Source organism: Coffea arabica, chromosome 1e, assembly GCF_036785885.1.
Source record: "Coffea arabica cultivar ET-39 chromosome 1e, Coffea Arabica ET-39 HiFi, whole genome shotgun sequence".
NCBI lineage: Eukaryota > Viridiplantae > Streptophyta > Magnoliopsida > Gentianales > Rubiaceae > Coffea > Coffea arabica.
The window spans coordinates 47345575-47370791 of NC_092311.1; the positions used below are offsets into that span (position 1 = coordinate 47345575).

Genomic DNA, 25217 nt, shown 5'->3' on the forward strand with positions numbered 1-25217 from the left:
TTCTAAATCTCAGAGCCTTCAGCTAATTTACTGCCTTTGCTTCCTATGAGCGTTTTGAGGCATGGGTTCTGCCTGCTTTTGTCAGCTCGCCAGGGACGCATTTGAAAGATCAATCAATGGCACAAGTATGGCTCTAACAGAATGATATAGATTGCCTCTCTTTCAGCTTCTTCCTTCCTGCGGTCGAATTCAACAACTTTACATTCCAGTGAGCAATCCATGTGCCAATGGAATGGAGATGTAATAATTTATAGTGGATATTATTGCAGTATGGTAAATGGTCTCCAAGTGAGTAATGTGCCTTAGCATATTCACAATATTTATGACTACCAATGTTTGCCGTGGCTCTGTTGCTCTAAGCTGGCAGCTTATTTTGTCAAACTATAAAAGTCTAAGGTGAAGAAACCCCCTAGCAGTTCACAATGTTAACTATCTCCTCTTTGCTGCAAAAAATTTCCATATTTCGGCGTGTAAACACTTACTGTCAACTAATGGCCTGTCTTTATGCTTCTAAATCAGAACTGTTAAAGCATACTTGAGGTACACTCTCTGTCGGCAAAAAACTCGTCTGGGGGATTTCACCAAGTACTTCCAGGCCTTCTGTGCCCGTGTCTTCGGTGTCTTTTATCGTAGGTGTTTGATCCACTTCTGGAGCCAGCGGACCTTGAGGGGTTCCAAAAACAGTGGTAAATATCTGTCTATGGCATTCACCGCAGAGATAAAAATAGGTGAAATGGCCCTCATATAAGAGCTTGTGCACCATGGCATCTGGTAGTACTCGCTGCACAAAATCGCTCATTGCTGGAGGGACAACCTTATCATCCATTCCCTGTTTGACGTTGGCAATTCAAGATGCAGCAAAAGAAAGTCGCCAGAATTAATATGGTGCTCAAGTTCTTGTTTTCAACAGAACAAGCATAAAATGGACATCTTGCCTTTGTACAGAAAATAGTTGTAATAAACAGAAATGACTTATTCGTTAAACAGTTTGAGAATTTGGCACGCCAATTGCCCAATGTCAAAGCAATCAGGGTACAGGAGACTGCAAAATTCAAAGAATTTGCTGATCATAGTCATCGTACTACAAAAAGCCTTCACAAGCAATTCGTTTAATGGACTTCTATCAACATGGTTTAAAATCTTATGACAAAATATACCAGTCACAACAGACATGAAGTCATCAATTGCATCAAAACAAAGGGAACTAAAATCCTCAGAAAACAGTCACATTCCTGAGATAGATGAGATTCTTTTCATGGTAAAGTCAATTAAAGCATACTTGAGTAGCAATGATGCAGACAATACACTCACCTGCCATATGTGAATTGGACCAAGGAATCCATTCATACTTTCATCTTCTTGTTCATATATGGATTTGAGCCAAACCAGAAAGCCTTTTCCCTTGTGTTTCTTTTTTACTTTGAGTTCAGTAAGTTTGAAACCCCAATTTGAAACCTGTAAGACGGCTTCCTGTACAAAAGGATTTGCATTCCCTTGTCGAACAGATTCTTCCACATCTCTTTGCCAGGACTCTTTGAACAGTGGATGCTCTATCAATGCTCTATCCTAGAAAGAGCCAAGATTTGAGTAAAGAATGTCCAAAAAGGAAGTAATTTACCCTCCTATGCAAATTTTGTTTGAATAGCATTATAGTATAAAAATTAAATCAATAAACAATTAATTTTATGGTTTCCATACTAAATCTTACCACTATTCTTCAATTAGTTTAACTAAAACAAATCTTGCAAACAAAAAGATGTCAATGCATTTCAAACATCATCAGAGTCAAAAACAGAAACCATAGTCAAGATTACTCACCCTATTTCCAAGTGCCAATGAAAGCCACTTGTCAATTTGACCATGTTTCCCAGACAGGAAGCTTCTACGATAGAAATAAGGGAGTAATCTTGGAAACTTTTTAGCTAACGTATACATTAGCTTCTTCTTTCCAGTCCATTTTGCCCACATTCTACGCCTCTCTTCCTTAGTCATACTTGGGTCATATGGATTTACCATCGGAGCAACCATGATAGCACCTTCACGTTAAAATCAAGGCAGGGTCAGAACCTCAGAACTGAGAAAGGAGGAAAGGCATTTAATTCATCTCTCATCATCAGGGTATGAGTATTGTTCTGGTGACCGTTCAAAGCAGCCATCAATACCCACTGGTACTCATGAAACATAGCATTTATCAGTACAATTCATGTTGGAATGTGCATACAGATGCAGAACCATGAAAAATAAAAAAAATAACAGCATAGGTAGACATTAAATTATGGATAAGCATCCAATGCTCCAATAATCTGGAAAAAACTAGCGATCTCTCCGGCTTCACATTAACCTTATTAGAACTGGGGTTACCTATGTAGTACCTTTGTCCATTCAGTCCTCTTGCAGGAAAAGTTGCCCACTACAGAAAAATTTATGCATCCTTAGGGTAGTGTAGGATAACACTAAATGACGAATAACTTTTCAATTTTTCTCTTCTGAAGATAAAATCATCTTCATGGCTGACTTCAAGAATTAAAAGTTCAAAATAGATAAGTACCCTTAAACAGAAATATGCAATTCATTGAGACCGTTCATGAAAGTATGCAAAAGTGCAAATTCTGTAACTTAAAGTCCAAAATTGACAAATCAGCCTACTTGAGCTTAAACCAGTTACTTCATAAGAGTAAACATGAGATCATGTTCAAACATCAATCAATCATGCAAAGGATGAACTGACCTGCCACCCTATCAGGAATGAATCGAAGGGCAGCCCAAGCATGTATGCTCCCACCAGAAAATGCCAACACCCAGAATTTGTCAGTGATATTCACACTATATGATAGATGTACCATATCCAGAGCCGATGATTCAAGGCCACGATCAGGATCAGGATCGCTTTCCCCAAATCCTGGAAGATCAAATGTCACAAGCCGAATACCGAATTCTTGCAGAAGGGAATCCCTAATACCTGGTATTCCTGACATAATAAAATTTTGGAAACAAACAAGTGAAATGTGAGGTTAAACCACTCTTTGCTCATCAGATCCTTGGTTAAGAATGTGTTGCTTCATCTCTATAGAATCTACCTGCCAAACGAGATGAAAGAAAAGAATGTGGCACAATCACAGAATATCTAGCCTGGTCAGCAGGGACACCTTGCTCCTTATAAGCCAAATATCTACCGTTTGGAAGCAATATACGAGTAGCACTTGGAGGGTGTATGCACATTTTCTTCACCAATGGAGTAGAAGTGTCGTGATCAGTATTTACAATCAATACTGCAGATAGAAAGTGCAGTCAGAATGATCCAGCAGAAATAGGAAGAAGAATGAAAAGCAGGTGTGCACTAGGTTTCAGGATGAAAAAATTATCTTCATCGCCTCATTCGTTTGACAACTATATATATGATTGCTAACTGTGAAGTAGAATCTATGTTTAATTGCTAACCACCATTAGAATATATCAATCTCTGTTAATTGTAATTAGCACGTTTGAAAATTTTAATTGATTACCAAGTAGATATTAATATCCAAACTGCATTTCATCAATATAAATCAATCCTCAAGATGACAAGTTCTCCATGAATTTCTTTATCTCGCTCCAATATTCCTTAGGAAGGTAATCTCGGTTTTATTTCTCTGTTGATAGGCTTTGTTGTCCTGTCAAACTAAAATTCGAATCATCTGTAAACCTCAGCCAATCTTGCGTTTTATCTGTATACCTCAAACATGTACAAACCTGTGCTGTGCAGTCACATGCATGTCCTAAATCAAACTCAGCTGAGCAAAATCAGGATAAAATATAGCATGTCATCGCAAAACTTACAATTACGTGGATATGCTACATTACTTTCACAACTTAAATATTATTGTATATTATACTTGTTTACTCTGCTGATTTTGAAACAAAAGATAATTACAATCTCAAAACAATTTAAAGCAGAAAATCAATCAAAGAGAATCACTGTAAAACACTGTACCGGTAAAAGCGAGAAGTAAAACGAAAAGAATCACAGTCCACGATTGGACAGGATCGCGATCCTCGGGCAGATACTCATTCAAGAACCTTAATTTTCCACAGATTCTCTCACACGGTCCTCTCAACTTCTTCACAATCACAGAATCTTCCCTCACAATGCTCTGCTTCACTACGTCTCTCACTCCCTTCCCGAACTCCACACTCATCTCCGCAAATCCTTTGGCAAACTCCACCACGTGATACCTCCAGTCCTCCTCGGCCGCCTTCTTCGTGGCCGCCGCAGCAGTGCTCGTGGAATAGTATGATCGATGCGGTGGTCCGGTGTCGTCCTCCAGTCTCACGAACTCGTCTCCCCATGTTGACCTTGACTCATTGACTTCCGACATTCCCAAATTTTCAAAATTCCGGTACAATTCCAACTCAACTTCGCCGCTCCTGAATGGCGTAATCCTCACGCCTCCTCAAAAATTCATACTTTCCATCAGTGCGTGTAGTGTGTGTATTTGCTTATATAGAATTGTATCAGTATGAGATGTATATAATGACGGTGTGTATAGACATAGGTGGGGATGTATCTATATATGGAAATGCATATACCATATCAAAACAAAGGTGTCATTTTCTACTTTGCTGATTCTTTTTATCTTTAATTTTCGGTTTGTTTGTATAAGCCATTGGAGGGAGAGAGCCGGAGACTAGCAAGCCGTGGAGGCTTTTAACTGGGTTAGGAAAGCGGAGAATGGAGAGGGACTGGAGTGTTATTTGGAGAAAGTGTTGGGGTTAATGGAAAAAAGGGACAGAGTGAAGCTGGGGAGATAATGGAGAGTGGAGATGTGGCCACGTAAGTGAGGAGATGAGAGTGAGAGACAAAGGCAGTGACCCGGAGTGACAGCGGTTGTTGGTGGTGGTGGGGACGTGGTTAGTTAACGACTGTTACTTGAGATAGCCGGTTGCCCGCACCGGAATCTTAAATTTGGTACACATAAAAATTTGCCCACAAATCTACCATGATTAGGGTGATATAGTACTATCAAACGATGAGATTTTGTGCGTTTGGATTTTGGCCTCATTAGCTGTAAGTTGATATTTTGACATTGAGGACAACTTTCTAATAATTGATCAAGACTTGAACTTGAAGGATGAAATTAGACCAAACAAATTTGGTAAGATGCAATGGATCAGTATATTTTTCTAAATTGTCAGTGTATCACTTACAAATTTAGATGCATGACACATTATTTCAATTTGAATTTGAACACTAAATTTTACATATGTAACATGCATCTAAATCCTCTAGTATATACAGTTATAAAGAGTTATAAAGGTAAATTTTGAAGTTTGAAAAGGTATTTTTTTAACATTACAGACCAGTACAAAAAAGAAATCAAGGAATGAACAGTTCAAAAATGTAAAATCCAGTGTGTTTAGATAGTAAATTATTTGGAATAATTTTTTTAAAAAAAATATTATAACATTTTTTCTGACGTGATGTATGTAAAATAAAAATATGATTGAAAAATGCGTTGATAATGCAAGCAAATAAATTTATACTAATAAACCACTGACCAAACAAATTTGGAACGAATGGTGTGTGCTCCTTGTTGAGTGGCTATTGGTTTTCTAAATTTACTGAATTTGGCACTGTTATAATATTCAATTTTTAAGAACTAAAATCAGCATTTGTAAAAGTACAAATTACTCTTAGAGGCTTATAAGTTAAGATTCACCCGTTCACTGTGTCCGGATTGTACTTAGAAGAGAAAAAAGAGGCCAAGTTGAAAATTAGTCTCAAATTTTTATGCACATGGAAAGGTCGAGGAGTGGGCAAAAAGTCTTCGTCAGTCTTTCTACCATAAACTGTTGACATTGATGAGCGAGCATTTTAACAGGGACGCGTAAGCAGCTTTCGTTAGCAATTACTAATCCTTTCTTTCTCAGCAAAAGACAATAGATGTTAAGGTAAGGTACGCCCCCACCGTCACCGCCGGCATGCACATCAGCACATGCAGGAAGACAGCAGGTTTATTTATGGTAAGCGATGCCTGTCCGGGGTAAGCCAAGCAGGGGCGGCTGGACTGAATCATTGGAGGATTGTATAGGCAATTGTTTAGAGGTTGGCGTGAGATTTTAAAAAGAGGGCCGCATGCTGATGTTGCCAAATATCTAGACCTAATTCTTTTTGCATTATTCGTCAGTTACTAATCTAATCCTACTTATAAACAACAGGATTCATTACTAGGCCGATAATTGACTTCTAAAACTCCCATGGTTGGAAAAGAGAAATAGTAGTGTAGTGTAGTGTAGTCCCGTGGCCTAATAATTGCACGTGAATCTCAATACTTCCAACCCATAGTTTAGCCTGATTTGAGTGGCAGTGGTCCAAACTACAATGCCACTTGCCTAAATGATGCAATCCATGGACTGTAAGCATCAAAGAGAATTGCCAAAAAACAAGGGGTCGGGGTGTTGGGGGAAAAAGTACGAGGATGTGGCGCACGTACCGGTCAGGCCACCATGAACTCATTTCCATACTCAACAACTACGGAGCATTTCAGTTGCGAGAAAAGCAGAAAACATGATTGCTAATACAGAAAACCAACAACCCATTTTTTTTTTTTTCTTTCTGACATTTTCTCACGAAAGTAAGAATTTTTTGCAAATAAACCTAACTCCCCCGGCCCATTTAACTCTTTGCAAATAAACCTAACTCCCCCGGCCCATTTAACTCTGTGAATTCCAATTTCTTTCTGCCGGTTGATATAGATAGTCACGTGACACACATTGCTCCAGTAATTGTTTACCTCCGGCATCATGATTCCTGACAGTGATTTGATAACTTGGATCTCCTGTATCACTACTTAATGCTTCGCCTCAGAAATCTAGCCACTACTTCTTTATGCCTAGAAGCCTGGAACTCCAACACCATTATCCACAGGCAATTGAGGCTGAGAAACAGTAGTGTAGTGCTTATGAACAATCATTACGTCATCCATATGCACCAAGTGTAAAAACCAGAAAGCAATCGCACGAAAGATGCATTATCTAAAGTTGGAGAACCCCACTTTTTGGAGTACAAAATACATCTTCAGTAGACATTCTTCAAATGCCCAAGTAATAATAAGCCGATTTGTTTTTCTTTTTATTCCTACGGATGAAGTCAAAAAGCTTAAGCAGAAGCCGAGTCTCCAATCAATTCTAGTATCCCCAGTAGTCGTTGCGGATTTCATCATCAAACTTCTTCCTGAGTTCTGGGTGCTTCTCAAAGTACTCGTCTGCTGTCATGGTACTGAGTTTCTTCTGTAAAAACCATTGTAGAAGATTTGATAAACGAGAAATAACGTACCATGCAAGCCTTTGCTTCCACAGAGCCAAGTAAGAAATCAAGTACTATGGAGAGAAAAGAGGAAGGGGTGGATCTGAAACAAAGAAAGTCCAACCTTCAGCTCTTGAACTTCAGCAATTTCCTTCTCCAGTCTTTCAGACTCTTGGAGTGATTGTTGCTCAGTGTCTTTGAGCTCCACCAACTGCAAGAAATGAGAGAATATGAAGTTCTTCTTTTACAGTGCTATCAAACATGCATATCAACACCCAATAACAATTTAACTTTTAACTGTATTTACTAATAAGAATCGACTTCAGCCATAACAATTTAACTCTTTCTCACCAAAGCATCAAATTTCGGCTTGTACTCTGGAGTAACCGTATCAACGTATTTTGGAATCTCAACGCCTAAAAAAAGAAAAAATCCATCAATAATTTTAGACCAAATCTCAGAAAAAAAATTGGTAATCAATATACTCTTGGTTTCCAAATGAAAACTATCTTTTGGTTAAAAACAAAAGCAGTACTACATTTTTTTATAACTCACATCAATACCCTCAACATGCAAACACATTTATTGGTAATAGAACTAGTTAGAGCCCATATGAGAGAGTGATGTCATTTCGTTTTCTACTTTTCAAATTCGAAGTTCCAAGGTTGATCTTTATCAAAATGACCGATACTGCATAAAGTAAATGCATGAACCTATGAACTAAGGTTGCCAGAAAGAAGCTAGGTAAGTAGATGGATCATACTCTCATATGCCTCTTTGTACATATCAACCAATTTAGATCCAATCCCCTTTCTGTAAAATTCCCAGTCTATGGGCTCTGGTTCCTGCATGATTTAGAAAGACAGCTGGACATTATTCTCACAGAAAACAACTAGTAGAATTATTAATTCAAGCTGATTAAGAAATTGGAACATATAACTATGAACAAGCTAATCATATAAACTCTTGCAGGAGAAGAATTTCATTAGTCTGCTTGATCTCGATACCATAAGATGAAGCAATCATGCAGGGTTTAGACGGTGACAAGTTAAATAAACCCACTGTCAACATACAACAAATTAATCTCCATACACAGAATTATTGATTACTTTGCATGCCACCTGTGAAGGTATTAGTTAACAAAGAAAGGAAAGAGTCTTCAAAATCCTCTCTGCAACACCCATTAACATGAAATTAAAAAATGCAAGAAGTTTTAAGCCACAGAGAATATGACATGGTGGAATTAACCACTGCTTATTAGTTGATAAAAAATGCCATGATGTCTGTGCTCTTCACTTTAGCATGTCAACTGTTTAAGTTTTAGCCAATGAAAATAAGAACTGTGGTACATCATGATTCTTTAGGTAAGAGCATGTGTTATTTTTTCACAATTATGTAAGCTGACTAGAAACACAAATTCCATTAAAAAACTTCGTTTGAGAAGCATGTGGTGCGCCACACATTCTTAAGCCCCAGAAGGCCTTATGAAACTTGAGTCAACAACAAAATGAAATGCCTTTCGTTCTCTTTGCATAAGCCTACAAAGATGGGGACATAAACCATAAGCAAAATGCCCTTGACACAGCCTACTATTATCTAAAAGCAGTCAGCGATGTGCACAATTTTTGTGTGATGAGTCATGGCAGTTCCAGTGCCCAGTATTTGTCCTTAATCTCTCAATAAAGTCCATTATGCTCACAACAATTTAGCCACTGAAGAAAGGTTGCTGTAAGGCATCCAAATGTAACAAAGATCAGTCCACCAATTCTAACCAATCCATATTTGTATAGGAAATCAAATTCACCAGAATCCACTATATTCATAAATTCAAAATAAGCAACCATATCAATCATCTTACCCACATACTATCCGTGAAGCATGGCAAACAAAAAATAGGGAAAAAAGAAAAGAAAATGAACAAAGAAAACTACATCCCATGCCTACTCAGTATTAAAATCACACAATATTTCAGCACAAAAAAAGAAAAAATCCAATAATCAATCCTTCTAAATCTATACCAACTCAATTTCAACACAACCGGAAGAAACCATCAACACCCCATCACCCAAAAAACTCCTCCAAATGAAACAATCAAATCAGCATCGACTTATTCATTCCATGCTACATCACATCAGAAACCCTAATAAGCTACGCAATCGCAGATCCGTACAGTACAAATCAGCCAAAATCTTAGGTTCACAAAATCCATCGATGTACTAGGAGAAAAAAAATCATACCTGGCTGAATTTAGTTTGCAGCTGGGAATTGACTTCGTCAAATGTACGGCGGAGATTGGCGAACTCCTTGCGAGCCTCATCGGAGACGATGAGCTTCGCCATGCCTTCCCAATCGATGGTTTTCCCGGCCTTGAAAGTCACATCGGCTATCTTCTTCGCCACTCCGTTCATTTTTTACACACTTTCACACACTACCGACGTGGACTATAACTCACTGATTCTCTCCGATTCAGCCACAAAAAAATGCAGAGATTGGAAATGTTGTTCTACCAGGCAATGCCTATGTCTATAACCCTTTCACTTCGGAATAACAAAAGAATGATGGCGAGGACCAGGGCTTATACCAATTTTACCTTAACGGATTTACTTTACTAGTACCATACATTTTATCTTTCTAGTAGGCTAGTAGAGTTTTACCTTCATTTTTCTTTACCTTACCTTATTAGCCCGATGGTAGGAAAAAAAAATTTTGACTATGGTTTGTTTGGATTGCTTCATATTTCCCCAATTTTATTTGCTTACATCATCTTTACAATTTCCAATACACATTTTTATCTTCCCAATATCTTTTTATCTCACATACATCACATCACAAAAAGTATTACAGTAAAAATATCCCAAATAATCCCAAATAACTTACAATCCAAACAGACAGAATTTACTTGCCCAGAGGTTTGATCAGATTACCGAATAAACCCTGTGGTTCAACCAAACTACAAAGAGACCCGTAAAGTTATAGGAGATAATTTTGGAAACCCAATTCGTTATTTGACAATTTTACACAATTCCCTTGGCGTTTCAAAAATTACACATACCTCCTTTCAAGTTATCATTTGATAACAAAAACAATTCAGTGGTCAAAATTTTGGATAAATAATCCAAAATATTCTCATGATATTGTGAAGTTCATTTTATTTTCTTATAAAATTCTCAAAAAAAAATTGGAACATATAAAACATCACAAATTCACTTTCAACCTTTAACTCTATTATTCTAAATCTTCCATATTTACACATGCCAAATCAGTACCATTATGTACATGAACACTATGACCATTAGTTCTAAATTCTAAAATCTCAATCTACATGAAAGAAAAAAAATCAGCAATATAAATTTCGAAAGTGTTTCACTAACTACATTAATATAGCACAATATCACTCAAATGTTGGAATGCTAACACTAGTCTTGTCCTTCTTAAACCTTTTGCTAGTATCTTCTTCTATTTATCTCTAAATCCTCCAAACAAAACTAAAATTAATTTATAATATGTTTAAAATTGTATTTATGAAATAATTGGTTATTTCATAAGTGAACCTTGTTTTTGTTTCTTTTTAATGTCTAATTTATGAAATGCATTCATATGTGTAAGATTAGGACCGGATTGTTTAATTATATGAAAAATGAGTGTACTTGGATAGTAGATTATCTAGGATTGTTTAATTATATGAAAAATGAGTGTACTTGGATAGTAGATTATCTAGAATAACTTTTTGAAAAAAAAATACCGTAACACCTTTTTGATATGATACATGTGAGATAAAGAAGTGATTAAAAAATATGTTAATGATACAAGCAAATGAATTTTGACAGATAATATACTATCTAAAAAAATGTTAAGCTTGTTATGGTCATTTTATTAGGCTAAGGGAGATAAGTGAAATATTGAAAACTTTAAGAATATTGTGTGAAATGATTAAAAATGTCTAGGGAGGTTTCTGAAATTACCTCAAAGTTATAATAACAAACTTTTGATTGGATGTTTGGATTGTGTATTGGAAACTCTTTTTCATGGATACATTTCTAAATCATTTTTTTACTTCACACAGTATCAAATTATTACGATATATTTTTTTACAAAAATTCTTAAAAATAGCAATCCAAATAAAAACTCTAAAAAATAATAATCCAAAACTCTTATAATAATAATCCAAACATATCAGCATAACCTTAAATTGGAAATCCTAAGATAACCGCGAAATCGTAAATTCCTCGTGCTGTTTTTCTACCCTAACAACCAAAGCCCAAACTTGATGGCAACGCAGATTGCAGAGTTTCCATAAATGGGCTGCTGTCAAAATTGCCGAGCCAATCAAACTAGAGTTAAGAATCCAACAAAACATCTTTAGAGTGGTTTCCTGAGTGAAAAAATCATATGCGGAAGTATCTGAAGGTGAGGTGCAGGTGGTGGTGACATTCACGATCAGTTTTGTAGAATTTTGCAGAGGCAACTTCGTTCTTTTTTTGGTTTTCTATTTCTTCATTTTCCCTTCATATTGGATATCTATATATCAAGCCACGCACACATCCTTTTTTTTTTCAAACCAACAAATGCCGCACCATTATCCATTGTAATCCACTCGAAAAAAAAAAGCCCAAAACCAATTTAGATAGTTCGGATGTGTACAAAACCTAGAACAACAGGGGAGAGGAGTTGAGTCATGAGTGGCGCTGGTGCCGGATCCAGAGAAGTCGTCGAAGGTGGGGTTTGACTTTGAGGAACTTGCCGCAGCATCCCAAGCCCAAGGGAGTCGCTCATGGCTTCTTGCATTTGGAGCTGGTAGGCGACGCCGTGGTCCTACTCAACGGTTTCCGCCGCCGCGAGTTCACGGCATTGATCGGTGACGGCGAGTAGTGTTGTGCGATCGCCATCAACTTCCGTAGTTGTTTTGGCGCCAAGATTGAACTCTGTGACGTCAGGTAACCGCCGGATTGTTTGGTAAAATAATTGCTACACAAAAGTTCGCCTTTAATTGAGCCAGGGACTGAATAAAAGTTCGCCTTTTACTTCAGCTTTTCACAGATTTACATCTTTTTTTTTTCTACCCCTTTTGGTTGGTAGTAACTGCTTTACTTCCACTCTTTACGTCTTTATTATTAGGCATGTCATTCTGGTCGGAAAATTATTGGTTTAAATAGGGTCTAATTTTATAAAACTCGAATCCAAACTCAAGCCATTACCATGGGAGCTGCTGAAGAAAACTTTTTCCTCCATGCAATAGAATCGATCGTGAGCCCTCCTGCTAATTATGGACAAAATCTAGGCTAGTGAAACACCACAGGAGGTCGACCAAAAAAAAGCCGCAACATCAAAAGAGGCATTTGTGTGTGTTCCTAAAAAGATCGAACTCTTTACTCTACTATATATTGATCTGTGCCATAGATAATGATCCCTTGAAATGTACGAGCTAGCAAATATCGGAAGTCCAGTAATAAGTTGTACATCGGCCATAAACATTCTTCTAAACGCAGGTCTACCGCGCCTAAGTTAATATATAATCCTGTCCTCATCCCAGAGTGGACAATTACAAGTGGCTTTGTTTTCCTTCCACTCCGATCCACATGTATAACAAAACTGATGTCCGCATCTACACAGACGACACAGAGAAAAGATCAGATTAAACAAGTGGGAACCAGCATCATCTTAGTGTCAACATCTTAGTGTCAAAAAAAGATTAGCAAGAAACATCAGGAGGCTTGGAATAAGTACTTACCTCGTTCTTGGTTTCACAGAAGCAAGGAAATCAAGGACAATTACTCAACTGTGGCCTTTGAGTTGGAAAGCAGAAATTGGTGAAAAAGGGGAGCAGAATATCTCAGTCTAAGGTTATAAATTGGCAGGATGTAAGGTTTTATGTGTAGACCACAAGAGATAAAAAGATAGATGTGGAAATATGACTGAGCACTATCATTAGATGAGAAACTAAATATTAACAGCCAATGACACAGTCTCTCCAATCTAAAACTGCCTCTGTGATTCTCCATCTTATTAAAGTACGTTGAGTCAATCATTTTGCCAGAAGCAACAATCTGCTGGAATAGACTTCGACTGAGATTGACTAAGTCATATGGCACCTGTAGTTAGTATGAATTGTTATTATATCTGATCTGGCCTGCTGTCTGTTATACTCTACTTGGCCGTGGGGGATGTCTATGTAATGCAATGACAACAGAGAAGCAGGTCGGTGGCCAGTTATAGCTTAGAAACAAAATCTCTTATCATTTCAATTTGAGTTATTTCCGACACAAACTATTACCTCGAGAGCAACATTAGAGGCAATTACTAAGAAGTATACAAACAGACAAAAGTACCTGCAAATTATGTGGTAGCAACCTACATCAAGTTCAATCATATGGCTGCACTTGATGCACTGTTGCCACGAGTTCCTCTTGGCAAGTGAACTTAGCATTTCATCCTCTATACACGAGTAAGGGTGCAGCTCTTTGTAGTCAGAACAGGTCATCTCATTGTGCCAAGGCACCTTGCAATTGATGCAAAAAGGGCCATGACACTTGAAGCATATCCTACATCCGTTTTCAGTATTTTTGTTTCTGCTTTTAGAATAATTCAGAACCTCTGTTTTTGACATCAGATTTGAGCACCGTGGGTAGGGACAATAAATTCTATCCAGAACTGGAATCTTAGCTTCCTTCACCCGTTGATTCAAGACCTCAACTAATTCAGGGCTTAATACATTTATGCACTTATCAATCTTAATGTCGGAATGACAACCATCTTGAGGACATTTAGGCAAAGTTCCCTCACGCAACTTCACCTCGATATGCTTTTTCGCACAAGAGGAACAGCATCTATGAGTGCAATTATGAACTGAAAGCATGTTGACCACATCAGTATCCTCCATACAAATTTCACAAGTTTCTTTCGAAATTACTTCTGGACAACTCACTTGGGGAGATTTAGCTTTCCTTGCAAGGTTATCCGCTCGCCTACCAAACTCAGCATCATCTTTCCTGACAAGAGAGGGGCTGCATTCTTCAAATTGTGCTCGTAGGGATTTCACCCTTCCGATTGTTGGTATCATCCGTAACTCCTCTGCAGTCTCCATATTCAACCCCTCTTCAGCGTTCTCATCATCTATCAACTGCAGATGGGGAAAAATTTGTCAGTTTTTACTTAAATTACTAGCTTACCATCTAGTGGAGCGAAATGTTAAGACTCATGCAAATCTGGCATGAGAAGGAAATCGATTTAACCAAAGAAATAGAGCAAAAGATTTACGATAAGGACTGGAGACTTTCCACAAATACCAACTCAAAAAGTATTTTTCCCCCCCTCTATTCTCCTTGAACGGGTTCCACAGCAGTGACCACTCAAATTCTACTGCAACAAGGTTTCATAAATTGCCTTTCACCCGCACAAAGATTCTTCTGCGTCGCAAAACTCTTCAATGTATATGAAGACGAGTAATGCTCTACATGTTTTATATAACACCACACCTCTTATATGACACCCCACTTGGTATAAGCGTTCTACTCCATCAAGAACTTCAATAACAGCCACTACCCTTCGATTGGATCACCAATTCTCATTTCAATTTGATCTGTAAAGTTCTAAACATTGCAGGACTTACCCCTAGTAATAATTCTCGAGATATTTGGTTCAACAAGAATTGCAATAATATCCCCCCACCCCAACTCGACTGGCCTGGCCTCCTTATATTCGGTAACAACATTATTGTACGCGTACAAGATACAAACCCCTTCAATACGAGAAATTATTAGCATCCTATATATTTCAAGGAAAAGGTACAGGGCTCCCAAATTTTTGTGGGATTGTCTGAAAATTCGGGGCTAATGTACACTAGTATGAAACTAAAAATTTGTTTGCTATGATTAAACTAAGAAAACCAAAAGCTTTCAACTTTATAACCTCCAAAATTGTCGGATTACATACAAACAAAAAGAAAAAGTAAAACAAAATTGTCAACCTGCACTTTTTACTGGAAAAAAATGACTCACATAATTGTAAAGCTTGCGACTCTTGCAGAAAAACCTCAGCCTCCTAATCCCAAGTTGTTTAGCACTAGTTAATCCTTCAATCAAAGCCTCAAGTCTCGCCTCTAACCGACACGTGTCTCCTCTGCTATTCATGGCCTTGCTCGACTCGAAGATCATATGTTTCATCGAATCACAGATTACAACTCCAATTCCAATTCCCACCCCACCCATTTCCGAGTCATTAGCCTTCTCTTCCCTCACCAAACCCTTGAAATACACTGAATAAATCTCATTTTCATCAACCGAGGAAGACGACGATGACGAGGAGGAGCAGCCCTCGACATAAGCGTAGTCGACGTTATTTAGGACTTCAGCGTTCTCCATGTAACGGAATTTGGCGCCAGTACAATGATTTTGCTTTTTTTTTTTTCCTTTGGTTTCTTGTTTTGTCCTCCCTAACTTCCACTGCTGTTTCTGAGACCTGATGAAGGAAGAGCTTGCCGGTTGGCGAAGAAATATAGCACAGAAGGGGCGTGGAGTGAATCTTAGTACAATGAATGAACTTTAATAAAGGTATCAGAAAAACGAAAAAAAAGGAGAACTTTGATAAAGTGGGTGCTTTTTAGGCTTAAACGTATTGAAAAATATGTGAAGTAAAGTTGCCTTGACTTCCTCAACACGTTATCTTATTAATCTACTCAAAAAAAAAAAAAAAAAAACTCAAGGATTATTATATTTTTTGTTTGTGTAGGTTACATGCTACGCATGTGTCATGCATTAATGGCCTATTATGGCTAGGTTAAGCTTTTTCCAAGAACGATTACTTCAAAGTGATTCTGAAATTGCTGCTTGAAAATATTATACATTTTCAAGAAGCAACTGTTTAGCAGAAAATGATGTACTGAAAAAAAAAAAAGATGAGAAGTATTTCCAAGACAGGTATCATTCCTCTGTGTAGAGGCAGGGGTATTTTGTTGTACAGCCTAATTTCTTGGTCATTCCCAGCGCTTCAACGATATAGTTTTGGAGAAGACCCTACAGCTTTTAGTAAATGAATTTTATCAAAATGGAACGTCGTGACCAGCAATTAGAAGGTGATAAAACAAGACCATTATGAAACGACAATAAACCAAACAAAATTCAACCATATGTACAATAATTTTGTCATTTCCTGCGACCATGCACCTAGATGGCTAGGTCACGATACATTCCTACAGATGTTCCTCCTCCCCTCACCCCAAAAAAAAGGATCACAATTGATTGTGATGCTACTCACAAACTCATTAAATGAACTCAAAGAGTACGTGGATGGGTGCGGGTGAAGGTGATAGTAGCTGATTGTTCAGTAATAATCATCTGAATCGGATTCATAATAATCCTCATCTTCAGAATCTTCATCAAACTCTTCATCTGAATCATAAATGATATGAACATTATCCCAAAGTGGACAAGAGCATGTTGCTTTCTTCTCCTTCCACTCAGCTCCACAAGTGTAACAGAATTCATACCCACACCTGAAGAAAACCATGTATGTCAATCATACTGCTGAAATCAGGTTAAGAAAATTTACACCACATACAAGAACACGTGCCATCGACAATTTCAGCTCAGGTTTCCACAGAAAGAATTTTAGGACAGAAGCAACACAAATTATGGACGTTACCAGTCAACTCTAATGCTTGACATGGTAGAACCGTTCCAATAATCAGGCGGACCACAAAGTATCCACCGGTCTTGTTTCATGATCATCCTCAGATATCCACAATAATTAACTTACTCAACATGATTATGACTATAATAATGAAACCAAGTCTTCGAGTGTAACAACATATGACTAAGTTAGAAAATTTAAGTAACTATATCGCTACTGCTAAACACCCAAAGAAGTATAATCCTTTTTGTTTAAGTGTATATTCAATATTTTGTTTATCACTTGGTCATCAGCTAAGTGGAGCTGGAAGATAAATTAGTACCTGCAAGTCATGTGGTAGCAACCCGCAGCAAGTTCAATCATGTGGTTGCATTTTACACACTGACGCCACATATTTCTTTGTGCCAGAGTCTTTAACTTGAGGTCTTCTCCAGGAGGATTAGGATATCTCTTCTTGTAAGCAAAGCAAGTCATGTTATTATGCCAAGGAACTTTACAGTCGATACAGAAAAGGCCACTACATTTTATACATTTTCTGGATCCAGATCTTCCAACATCAATGGCAGAACTTCTAGAATATTCTGAAACCTCGCCTTTCGACATCAAAGCTGAGCATTTTGGATAAGGGCAATACACTTTCTCCGTAACAGGAATTGAAGCTTCCTTCTTGCGTTGCTTCATAATCTCAACTAGCTTAGGGGTCAAAAATTTGCTGCAACTATCAACTTTTAGTTCACAATCACAGCTTTCATGAGGACATTTAGGTACCATCCCGTGAAGCATCTTGACCTCCACATGCTGTTTCATGCAAGAGTAGCAAAATCGATGCATACAACCATCAACAGAGAAAATTTCGTCAATACTCATTTCCTCAAAACATATGACACACGTCTCATATAAACTCCCCTCAGCACTAGTGTCTGTAGACCTATTAACCTGAGAAACTATTGCTTCTCTTGCAAGCTTAAACGCAAACTTTACATCATTTCGAGCCACTAAAGATGGGATGCAGTAAGTAAATTTTTCTCGGAGCTGAGTCACTTGATCAACTAATGCCTCAATTTTCCGCTGCTTTGGATTCCATCGACCAGTAACCTGCATCCCAAAGAAAGTATCAGAACTGCCAATCTTGAGTTGTCTATCAAGCTGATTGCTGGTTGAACACAATAGAAACCAGCTAGGAAAATAATAAGAACCTAATAATTTTTCTACAATTTGGCTTCACAAAGCTCCAACACTTGCATAAACATTTGATCAAAATAAAGCACGAAGATAACCTCAAGAGTTAGGTCAAAATAAGCATTTTGCAGAGTCACCTAAAAACACGATGGTACAGATATGGCATGCCCATATTGCTTCGCTAACACAAACTTCCATGGTCAGGCCAACCATATTCAAACCTCAAAATACCAATGCATGCCTGCTCATTCTCACAAGCTAATAACCTCCAGCAAAAGTTTCTGGAGCTAAACGTTTTTTGTCCTTAAGTTTAAATTTCCCTTCTTCCTGCAAGTAATATAGCCACACCCAGATGACTCAAAAACATTTGACCATCTAACCTACTTCAATATCCACTATCAGCCATCACTCCCCTTCCTGCTATTGTCCTGTTTCCCACACGAGACCAGGACCATCAAATAACTCATATGCCTTACCTGCAAAATCACCTTGCTCTCGCCCTCCCGTCCTTTCATCGCCACTAGACAAATTTATGCTCATGGCTTAAAGAAGAAAAGACACAGCTTTTCTCTATTGGGTTGAAAATAGTTGGTGTGGATAACAAATTCGTATCTAACCGAACTGAGCCTTAGTTACAGAGCAATTAGAAATCATCCAAATGAGGTACTGATCACTGCACTACTAAAAAATGTGGCTATGCAACTATCAAAATCAAATACACATTCAAAACACAAATAAAAAAGATGCACAAATACGAACTAAGAACTTACAAATTGATATATCGGAAAATAGTCGCAATAAAAGACAATCCTTGGCAATTCCAACGTCAGTGCAGCATTCAGTCCTTCAATCAACGCCATAAACTCAGCAATCCGCCGATTGATTCCATTCGCACACAACGGTTTTCTCACTTCAAACAACAATTCGTCTCTCGAATCACAAATTGCCACTCCAATCCCACTGAAAACCCCACTCTTATAGCGACCAACATTATCCTTCACCTTAACCGTAACTTCACTCTCCACCAAACCCTTAAAGTAAACCCTTAAAATCTCGCTTCCCACACTCTTCGAACTTCCTTCTCCAAAAGGTCGCTCGAAATTACCCCCAATTTCCTCCCACTCATCCTCCGGCATGTTATCAATCTCCTCGGCCAATTTCTGATCGTGAATCCGACGGTGGAGATCGTCTCTTATTTTCTTAAACTCAGCTTCGGAGAGTAACCGGTCTTTTATTTCTTGCTCGAATTTTAAGAGCTCGATCGATTGGAGGTCAGGGACATTATCTTTTGAACCGTCCGGTTTAGCCAAATCTCGCGCGGGAGATCGTGGCGACGCGGCTGAGGTGGAGGGCACGAAGGAGATGGAGGCGTTGATTGCTTCCTGGAGTTGGAGACGGAAGGCGAGGTCCATGTCGGATTCTAGGTCTTTCGCCGCCGCGATTTCGCGGCGTTGCTCGGTGGCCATAGCTCGGAGGTTGTCATCGGGACTGTCCAGGTTTATTCGTGACGACATCGTTCGCGCGGTGGGCAAAAATCGGATTGTTGGGTTGTCTTATTTAATGGGATTTCTGAAGGTTGACGTGGGCTTCAATCGACTTTGACCGAAGTGTAATGGTGGGCTCCTCAAAAACTGAAAGATGTTTGACATATATCAAAGTGTATAAAAGAAATTTGATTTTTCTCGCATAAAATAGAAAATTTAAATTGAAAAATTTTGGGATGAATTACTCCAAAATATTAATTGAAAGTTGGTTCATATATAAGCTTGCAAGTTTATTCATGCACAAGTTACTTGGTTTACTTCAACATCGTGCTAGTTGATAAAAAATAATGCCAAAATAATCCAAATCCTAATTGCAAAGGAAAATCGTTTAAAACATTCTTTATATTTTATAAAATGGCTTTTTTCGTCCCTCATATTTAAAAATATAATTTCACATTTCTTACAAATTCACATCAGTCAAATTTGGTTTATACCTAGGTTTGCGATTAATTTTTTGTCGAAATCTACCATGTGCCTTCCATGTGATCACGTTTTAGGAGTAAAATTGTCAAATCAAATTTTGCATAATCTGATCCATAGTCCCTCATATTTCACAAAATGAATTGTGTTGTCCCTCATATTTCATAAAATGAATTTTTCATCCGTCATTGATCATGTATACGAATAATTCTTTATTTTTAAACCGATTTATATATATTTATTTGATTTCATTTGAACAGTACGAATATCATGTAATATATATCTATTTGATTTCAACTAAACAGGCTAATTGTAGTTTACATATGCTATTTAATAGATATATACATGGGTTTAAAACTAACAATTTTGTTTTAAACCCATGTATATATCTATTTGATTTCACTATATGAATTTATTCAATATTTGTGGCCTTTTCTCATTTGATAATAATTTATTTATTAAGTTGTATAATAAAACCATCTAATTAAATGGGTCATAACTTGAATTCTATAGTCATGCTAACAAATTCGTAGTTTTTATTTGAAATTTCTATTCGATACATTTAAGACCAACAGTTGAATTACTTGTATTTTAATTGTTTTAAAATTTGAAAGTACCAGTCATTTATTTCTTTTTTGTCATTCTTTTCATTTGTTTATTTTTTCTGTCCAAATTTAATTCGATATAAACATTTGATAATGTTTATGATTAAATGTCTTCTTTGCTTTCAATTTTCAAGTAAAAGGAAATAAACATGAGTGAAAAACTAATTTTTTTTAAATCCACGTATATATCTGTTTGATTTTACCTGAACAGTACTTTTAGGTGAAATTAAATAGAAATATATTATTAAACAGTATGAATAGCATATAATATATTTTTATTTAATTTCACATAAAAGTACTGTTCAGGTGAAATCAAACAGATATACATGAATTTTTTTTTAAAAAAAAACTATTTGTACACATGATCAATGAGGGATGAAAAAAATCATTTTATAAAAGATGAGGGACCAAAAAATTCATTTTGTGAAATATAAAGGACTATGAATCATATTATGTAAAATTTGATTTGATAATTTTACCCTTTAAAAATAATCAAGTGCATGAGATATGGTGGATTCTGGCAAAAAACTAATCGAAAACCTAGGTAGGGATCAAATTTAATTGATGTGAATTTGTAAGGAACATAAAATTATAATTTTAAAAGTAAAAGATGAAAAAAATTATTACGTTTTAAACGATTTTCCCTTAGACACGAGAGATTTTTCAATCTTTAGAAATCAATAATTGAGACTGGCCCGTTAACTTTTATAGCTTAGGCCATTGTTGTTGGCTGATCACAGGACCTGTAAATCAACTCGCCGAGCCGAGGTACAATAGAAATGTCCTGCAAATCAACGGTAGCCTAGCCACAAATAATGTAAAAACGATTGGGTTGGACAAGACAAATCTAATGTAACATGGATCGAATAAAAGCTAAAAGATAAATGGCCCACAAACCTTGTTCCTTTCCCAAAAATTTATAGCCCAAGTCTTTTTTTGTTTTTTGGGGACGATATTCTTTGCCTAAGTTAATCGTCCAAGATAAGAAAAGGATTTCATGTCACTTGGTCCTAGTCTTGTTGAAAATTGTTTAGGGTGACTTCCAGTTAAAAATATGTATATATATATTTGTTTGGAGTGCAAGCTTGGAAATAACGGACCAAGTAACAAACAACCGAGATTGAGATCCTTGAAAGTGTTGCTTAATGTCTCTAAAACTGGTAGCCCACAGAGCGTGGAGATTTGCATAGTCGAAGATGAGAAAAGGTAAAGATAGGTACTATGAGATTTTAAGTCGTAGCCCAACATCTGCTCGCTTGAAAGCAAGAGTGAGATCCTAAAATTGATGGGCTTAGAAATAAAAGATAATGTGCATCTGTCCACAGGCCCAAAAGATTATAAAAAGCTCTCTTTGACTTTCTCACTTTGGTGGGCTTGCGAGGTATTAACTAGGGCTGTAATCGAGTCGAGTCGAGCTCGAGTATCACGATACTCAAGCTCGACTCGACATACAGATAGGGGTGCTCGAGCTCGAGCGAGTAGTATTATTGAAGCTCGAGCTCGAGCTCGAAACTTGCTCGCAATACTCGAGCTCGACTCGTATGGACTCGAGTCCATTTGAGTCTTATCGAGCTCGAGTTATTAAATTTCATTTTTTTGATAATTTTTGAGCGAAAAGACATTATTACCCTTTTAAAATTTTTATATGACTTGAAACATTTCGTAAATTCGACAATTCTTTTGGGTATAAGGGTAATTTTATAATAATAATATATTAAATATTAAATATTAAAATATTAAATAATAAAAATTAAAAATATTAAATAATTAAAATTAAAATACTCGATAAGGCTCGTCGAGCCTTCGAGCATCACTTCTGGATGCTCGAACTCGACTCGATAACCTTATTGAGCTGCTCGAAACTCGACTCGAACTCGGTTTGACCGAGTTCGAATTAAGCTCTTGACCGAGCTCGTGAGCAGCTCGGTTCGATTACATTCCTAGTATTAACGTGCCATTTAAAAAAAAAAAAAAAATTCCACAAAATTTGAACCTAAAACCCCCTGTTTTGCTGCACGACAAAACCTCCCTGAGCTAAGTAGCTAACGCGCCTTTAGGTGCATATCATTGCAATTCTGACTCAGAAAATAGAAGTTCCTCCCACCCCCCAACCCCCCTTCCCTCAAAGAAAACTGCAAAGTCCAAACTGTACAAAGACGAAAGGGAAAGGGGAGGAATTCAAAAGGAAAATATTTTTGATATAGAAATAAAGTGCCAAAGAATGAAACAGCTTGAATGGACTGACTCTGCCAGAATACTACTGTTTAGTTCATCTTTTTCTCCATTGTGAGCAACGTGATTAGCCCCTTTGTGGTCATAGAGTAACTTCATATTTGTTTCCATCACTTTCCAACAATTCAATTTTGGAGAAACTCTTCAGATACCTACAACAAAAACAGCTTACGTCTTAATTAAGCAACACTCAGAAAATCTTCTTTTTTTTTTTCTCTTTTTTAAGAAATTTTTTTTTCTCTAGATGGTCTGCTCAGTATAAAAATTGTGTCCGAGTTCTATGTATTAGCGTAGATCATGGATCAACTGACAACCATAATAAAACTGATCGATCAGTCTGGAGCTTGCATTCCTCAAAGACAATTCTAGATTGAAATTATGAGTATGGGACAAACGTTATTATGGACAAAGAAATTAATTGCATTAATCTTTAATATAGGTGCTTCCAGATGTGGTAGGCTGCTGCAAAGGGAAAGAATGGAATGAACTTGGTGGTAAATAATCAAAGTGGAGAAAGAAATTCTTTGAAAGAGAAAGATCATTGAAGAGATTGCTGGACAGGGAATCAGCTGAAATCCAAAAAAATACACATCAATATTTGTTTTTTTGGAAAAAAGGAGAACTACGAGACCAAATACAAGCCAACTTTCTGAACGTTCAATTCACATGGAGATCAGGGTTTGAATAATATAAAAGAAAAGAAATACTACTACTCAGAAGACAAAGTAACGTGCGTCCTGTGTCTCATATTCCACTAAAGAAAGATCCCTGCAACATCGACTCTATATCCTTTTCCAATTGAGCACAAGGGTTCCTCTTCTAATTAAGCAAAAAAAAGATCTCCCCACGGAAAGAAAAAAAGCAATATTTGATAATTACCAGAGATGATGGAATTGGTTTTTATGGTAGATAACAGACGCACCCCGGATCCAACGTCTAAGAAAACAAAAAAGTTAAGTGGGAAACACAAGACTCAAAATCATACTACAGATGATCTTCTTGTTCTGAACCGTTTGGTGGCTGCCCTTCCATGTACATTTTACACCTTCTTGATTGCAATTTCTGCCCTATGCAAAAACAAATGAGAGACACTTCACCGCGTATTTCATTGATGATCAGCGGATCCGTATCTATAGTCACACAAAAAGATCATGCAACGCGTTTATGCAATCAATCACTTCTCTGCAGCAACTTTTGAGATTGCCCTTAAAAAATGGAGGCCTCATATCCCTGAACTCGTGCACAGCCAAGATCGCGTCGAAGTTGAGCTGCTTTAATTAATCTTCCCAAGCTAGACACTCAAAACGGTACCAATTTCTCATTCTGCTGGCTGTTGCCAAAACTTTTAGTCTAATGATCACTGGCCATACATACAGAGTCAAGATTTTCATGGACACGCAGTTCAACAATCTCGTTATTTTTATATACGGTTCGGTTGATGGATGCCTATTGGGGATTGAGGTGTTAGCGTACGTATTTTAGAAAAAATATAGTTAATTTGAAAAGTATCTAAATGCAAAGGGTGCATTAGTTATGACTCTGTGTGTGTGTGTGTGTTAACAGCATAGGTTAGATGTGATTTATGTATGTAAACAGATGCTCATACCTCATTAAAAATTGACACCCATAAAGCATTATTTGTTTCGCAACATTTTGTTACCCTAAGTAGATTGAACTTTGATTTATTTTTTTTAGGGTCTGTCCAATGAGCACCCCTTAATATATACATATTTCAAGTGTTAGACTTTTAGAAAGGTAAGATTAATTAGAAAAAGCGTATAAATGCAAGATATGGTAATAATTATAAGTATGTGTCTATAGATGATAGATCAGGTGAAATTTATGTGTATTATTAACGTATATGATAGAAAAACTCTGTTTTTTTTTTTTCTAATTTTTGGTTACGACAAAATGTGACGGAAAAAAAATATGATACGGGAAAGGGAAAGAAAGAAAGGAATGTCGGCTTCATTCCGCAATGTGGGGTGCAATGAGAATAGAGTTACGCAGGAAGGAGCAGATGATCAAAGACTACTGCGCAACAACATGCAGCGATCGTCGATCATGTTCATACGCACAGAACAATTATATAAATCCAAAAGGTGTTTCCACCGTCTATATATGTTGCAATCAAAAGGACGAGGAGAAATGGTGACTAGAGCATGGAAGATCAAAAAGATTAGATTTGGACCCACAATTTATTGTCAATTAGGAAACTTTCTTGAGAATTAAGCATTATGAATAGAAAACAAAAATGCCTTCATTCCCAGCACTTCAATTATTGTGCGTTATTTGTTCGGGGAGAGTTCCCATTCAGATTTTTTCTTCTTT

General features: G+C 37.1%; 4 protein-coding genes across 6 annotated transcripts; all 4 read right to left on the reverse strand.

Annotated features, from left to right (window-relative positions):
* Window positions 1–239: 239 nt before the first annotated feature.
* LOC113708339 (uncharacterized) lies at window positions 240–4595 on the reverse strand. Its single transcript, XM_027230805.2, has 6 exons — window positions 3971–4595; window positions 3078–3269; window positions 2729–2968; window positions 1819–2036; window positions 1312–1566; window positions 240–829 (listed from the first exon to the last, which is right to left on the reverse strand). The coding sequence occupies exons 1-6, from the start codon at window positions 4353–4355 to the stop codon at window positions 503–505; spliced, it is 1617 nt and encodes a 538-aa protein (XP_027086606.1). The 5' UTR covers window positions 4356–4595; the 3' UTR covers window positions 240–502.
* Window positions 4596–6974: 2379 nt separating this feature from the next.
* Window positions 6975–9889, reverse strand: LOC113708369 (ATP synthase subunit d, mitochondrial-like). The gene is made up of 5 exons (XM_027230835.2): window positions 9520–9889; window positions 8046–8127; window positions 7634–7698; window positions 7407–7493; window positions 6975–7266 (listed from the first exon to the last, which is right to left on the reverse strand). Exons 1-5 carry the CDS (start codon window positions 9688–9690, stop codon window positions 7165–7167), a joined length of 507 nt encoding a protein of 168 aa, XP_027086636.1. The 5' UTR covers window positions 9691–9889; the 3' UTR covers window positions 6975–7164.
* A 2758-nt stretch (window positions 9890–12647) lies between these two features.
* Window positions 12648–15912, reverse strand: LOC113708376 (E3 ubiquitin-protein ligase RSL1). Of its 3 annotated transcripts, none has more exons than XR_011818347.1 (3): window positions 15277–15912; window positions 13011–14399; window positions 12648–12884 (listed from the first exon to the last, which is right to left on the reverse strand). XR_011818347.1 is itself a non-coding variant. In XM_027230841.2 (3 exons), exons 1-3 carry the CDS (start codon window positions 15637–15639, stop codon window positions 12785–12787), a joined length of 1254 nt encoding a protein of 417 aa, XP_027086642.1. In that variant the 5' UTR covers window positions 15640–15909; the 3' UTR covers window positions 12648–12784. The 3 variants fall into 3 exon arrangements, 2 of the variants coding, with proteins under 2 accessions (XP_027086642.1, XP_071915437.1); XM_027230841.2 differs by having other exon boundaries at window positions 13609–14399; window positions 15277–15909; XM_072059336.1 differs by lacking the exon at window positions 12648–12884 and having other exon boundaries at window positions 13920–14125; window positions 14205–14399.
* A 430-nt stretch (window positions 15913–16342) lies between these two features.
* LOC113728095 (E3 ubiquitin-protein ligase RSL1-like) lies at window positions 16343–19708 on the reverse strand. Its single transcript, XM_027252596.2, has 3 exons — window positions 18856–19708; window positions 17229–18001; window positions 16343–16769 (listed from the first exon to the last, which is right to left on the reverse strand). Exons 1-3 carry the CDS (start codon window positions 19597–19599, stop codon window positions 16598–16600), a joined length of 1689 nt encoding a protein of 562 aa, XP_027108397.2. The 5' UTR covers window positions 19600–19708; the 3' UTR covers window positions 16343–16597.
* Between the last annotated feature and the right edge of the window lie 5509 nt (window positions 19709–25217).

Bases quoted from the DNA above. Each gene is read 5' to 3' on its own strand.
- LOC113708376 (XM_027230841.2), bottom strand. From the start codon at position 15,639: ATGGAGAACGCTGAAGTCCTAAATAACGTCGACTACGCTTATGTCGAG. The intron at 14,400-15,276 runs GTGAGTCATTTT...CCCCATCTGCAG, and splicing joins GTCGCAAGCTTTACAATTAT to TTGATAGATGATGAGAACGC. The intron at 12,885-13,608 runs GTACTTTTGTCT...TCGTCTGTGTAG, and splicing joins TGCTACCACATAATTTGCAG to ATGCGGACATCAGTTTTGTT.
- LOC113708339 (XM_027230805.2), bottom strand. From the start codon at position 4,355: ATGTCGGAAGTCAATGAGTCAAGGTCAACATGGGGAGACGAGTTCGTG. The intron at 2,969-3,077 runs GTAGATTCTATA...TTATTATGTCAG, and splicing joins TCTTTCATCTCGTTTGGCAG to GAATACCAGGTATTAGGGAT. The intron at 830-1,311 runs GTGAGTGTATTG...AACGTCAAACAG, and splicing joins GTCCAATTCACATATGGCAG to GGAATGGATGATAAGGTTGT.
- LOC113708369 (XM_027230835.2), bottom strand. From the start codon at position 9,690: ATGAACGGAGTGGCGAAGAAGATAGCCGATGTGACTTTCAAGGCCGGG. The intron at 7,494-7,633 runs GTGAGAAAGAGT...CATTTCTTGCAG, and splicing joins AGCCGAAATTTGATGCTTTG to TTGGTGGAGCTCAAAGACAC. The intron at 7,267-7,406 runs GTTGGACTTTCT...TGGTTTTTACAG, and splicing joins CTGAAGTTCAAGAGCTGAAG to AAGAAACTCAGTACCATGAC.
- LOC113728095 (XM_027252596.2), bottom strand. From the start codon at position 19,599: ATGTCGTCACGAATAAACCTGGACAGTCCCGATGACAACCTCCGAGCT. The intron at 18,002-18,855 runs GTAAGTTCTTAG...TTTGGGATGCAG, and splicing joins ATTTTCCGATATATCAATTT to GTTACTGGTCGATGGAATCC. The intron at 16,770-17,228 runs GTACTAATTTAT...GGTTTTCTTCAG, and splicing joins TGCTACCACATGACTTGCAG to GTGTGGGTATGAATTCTGTT.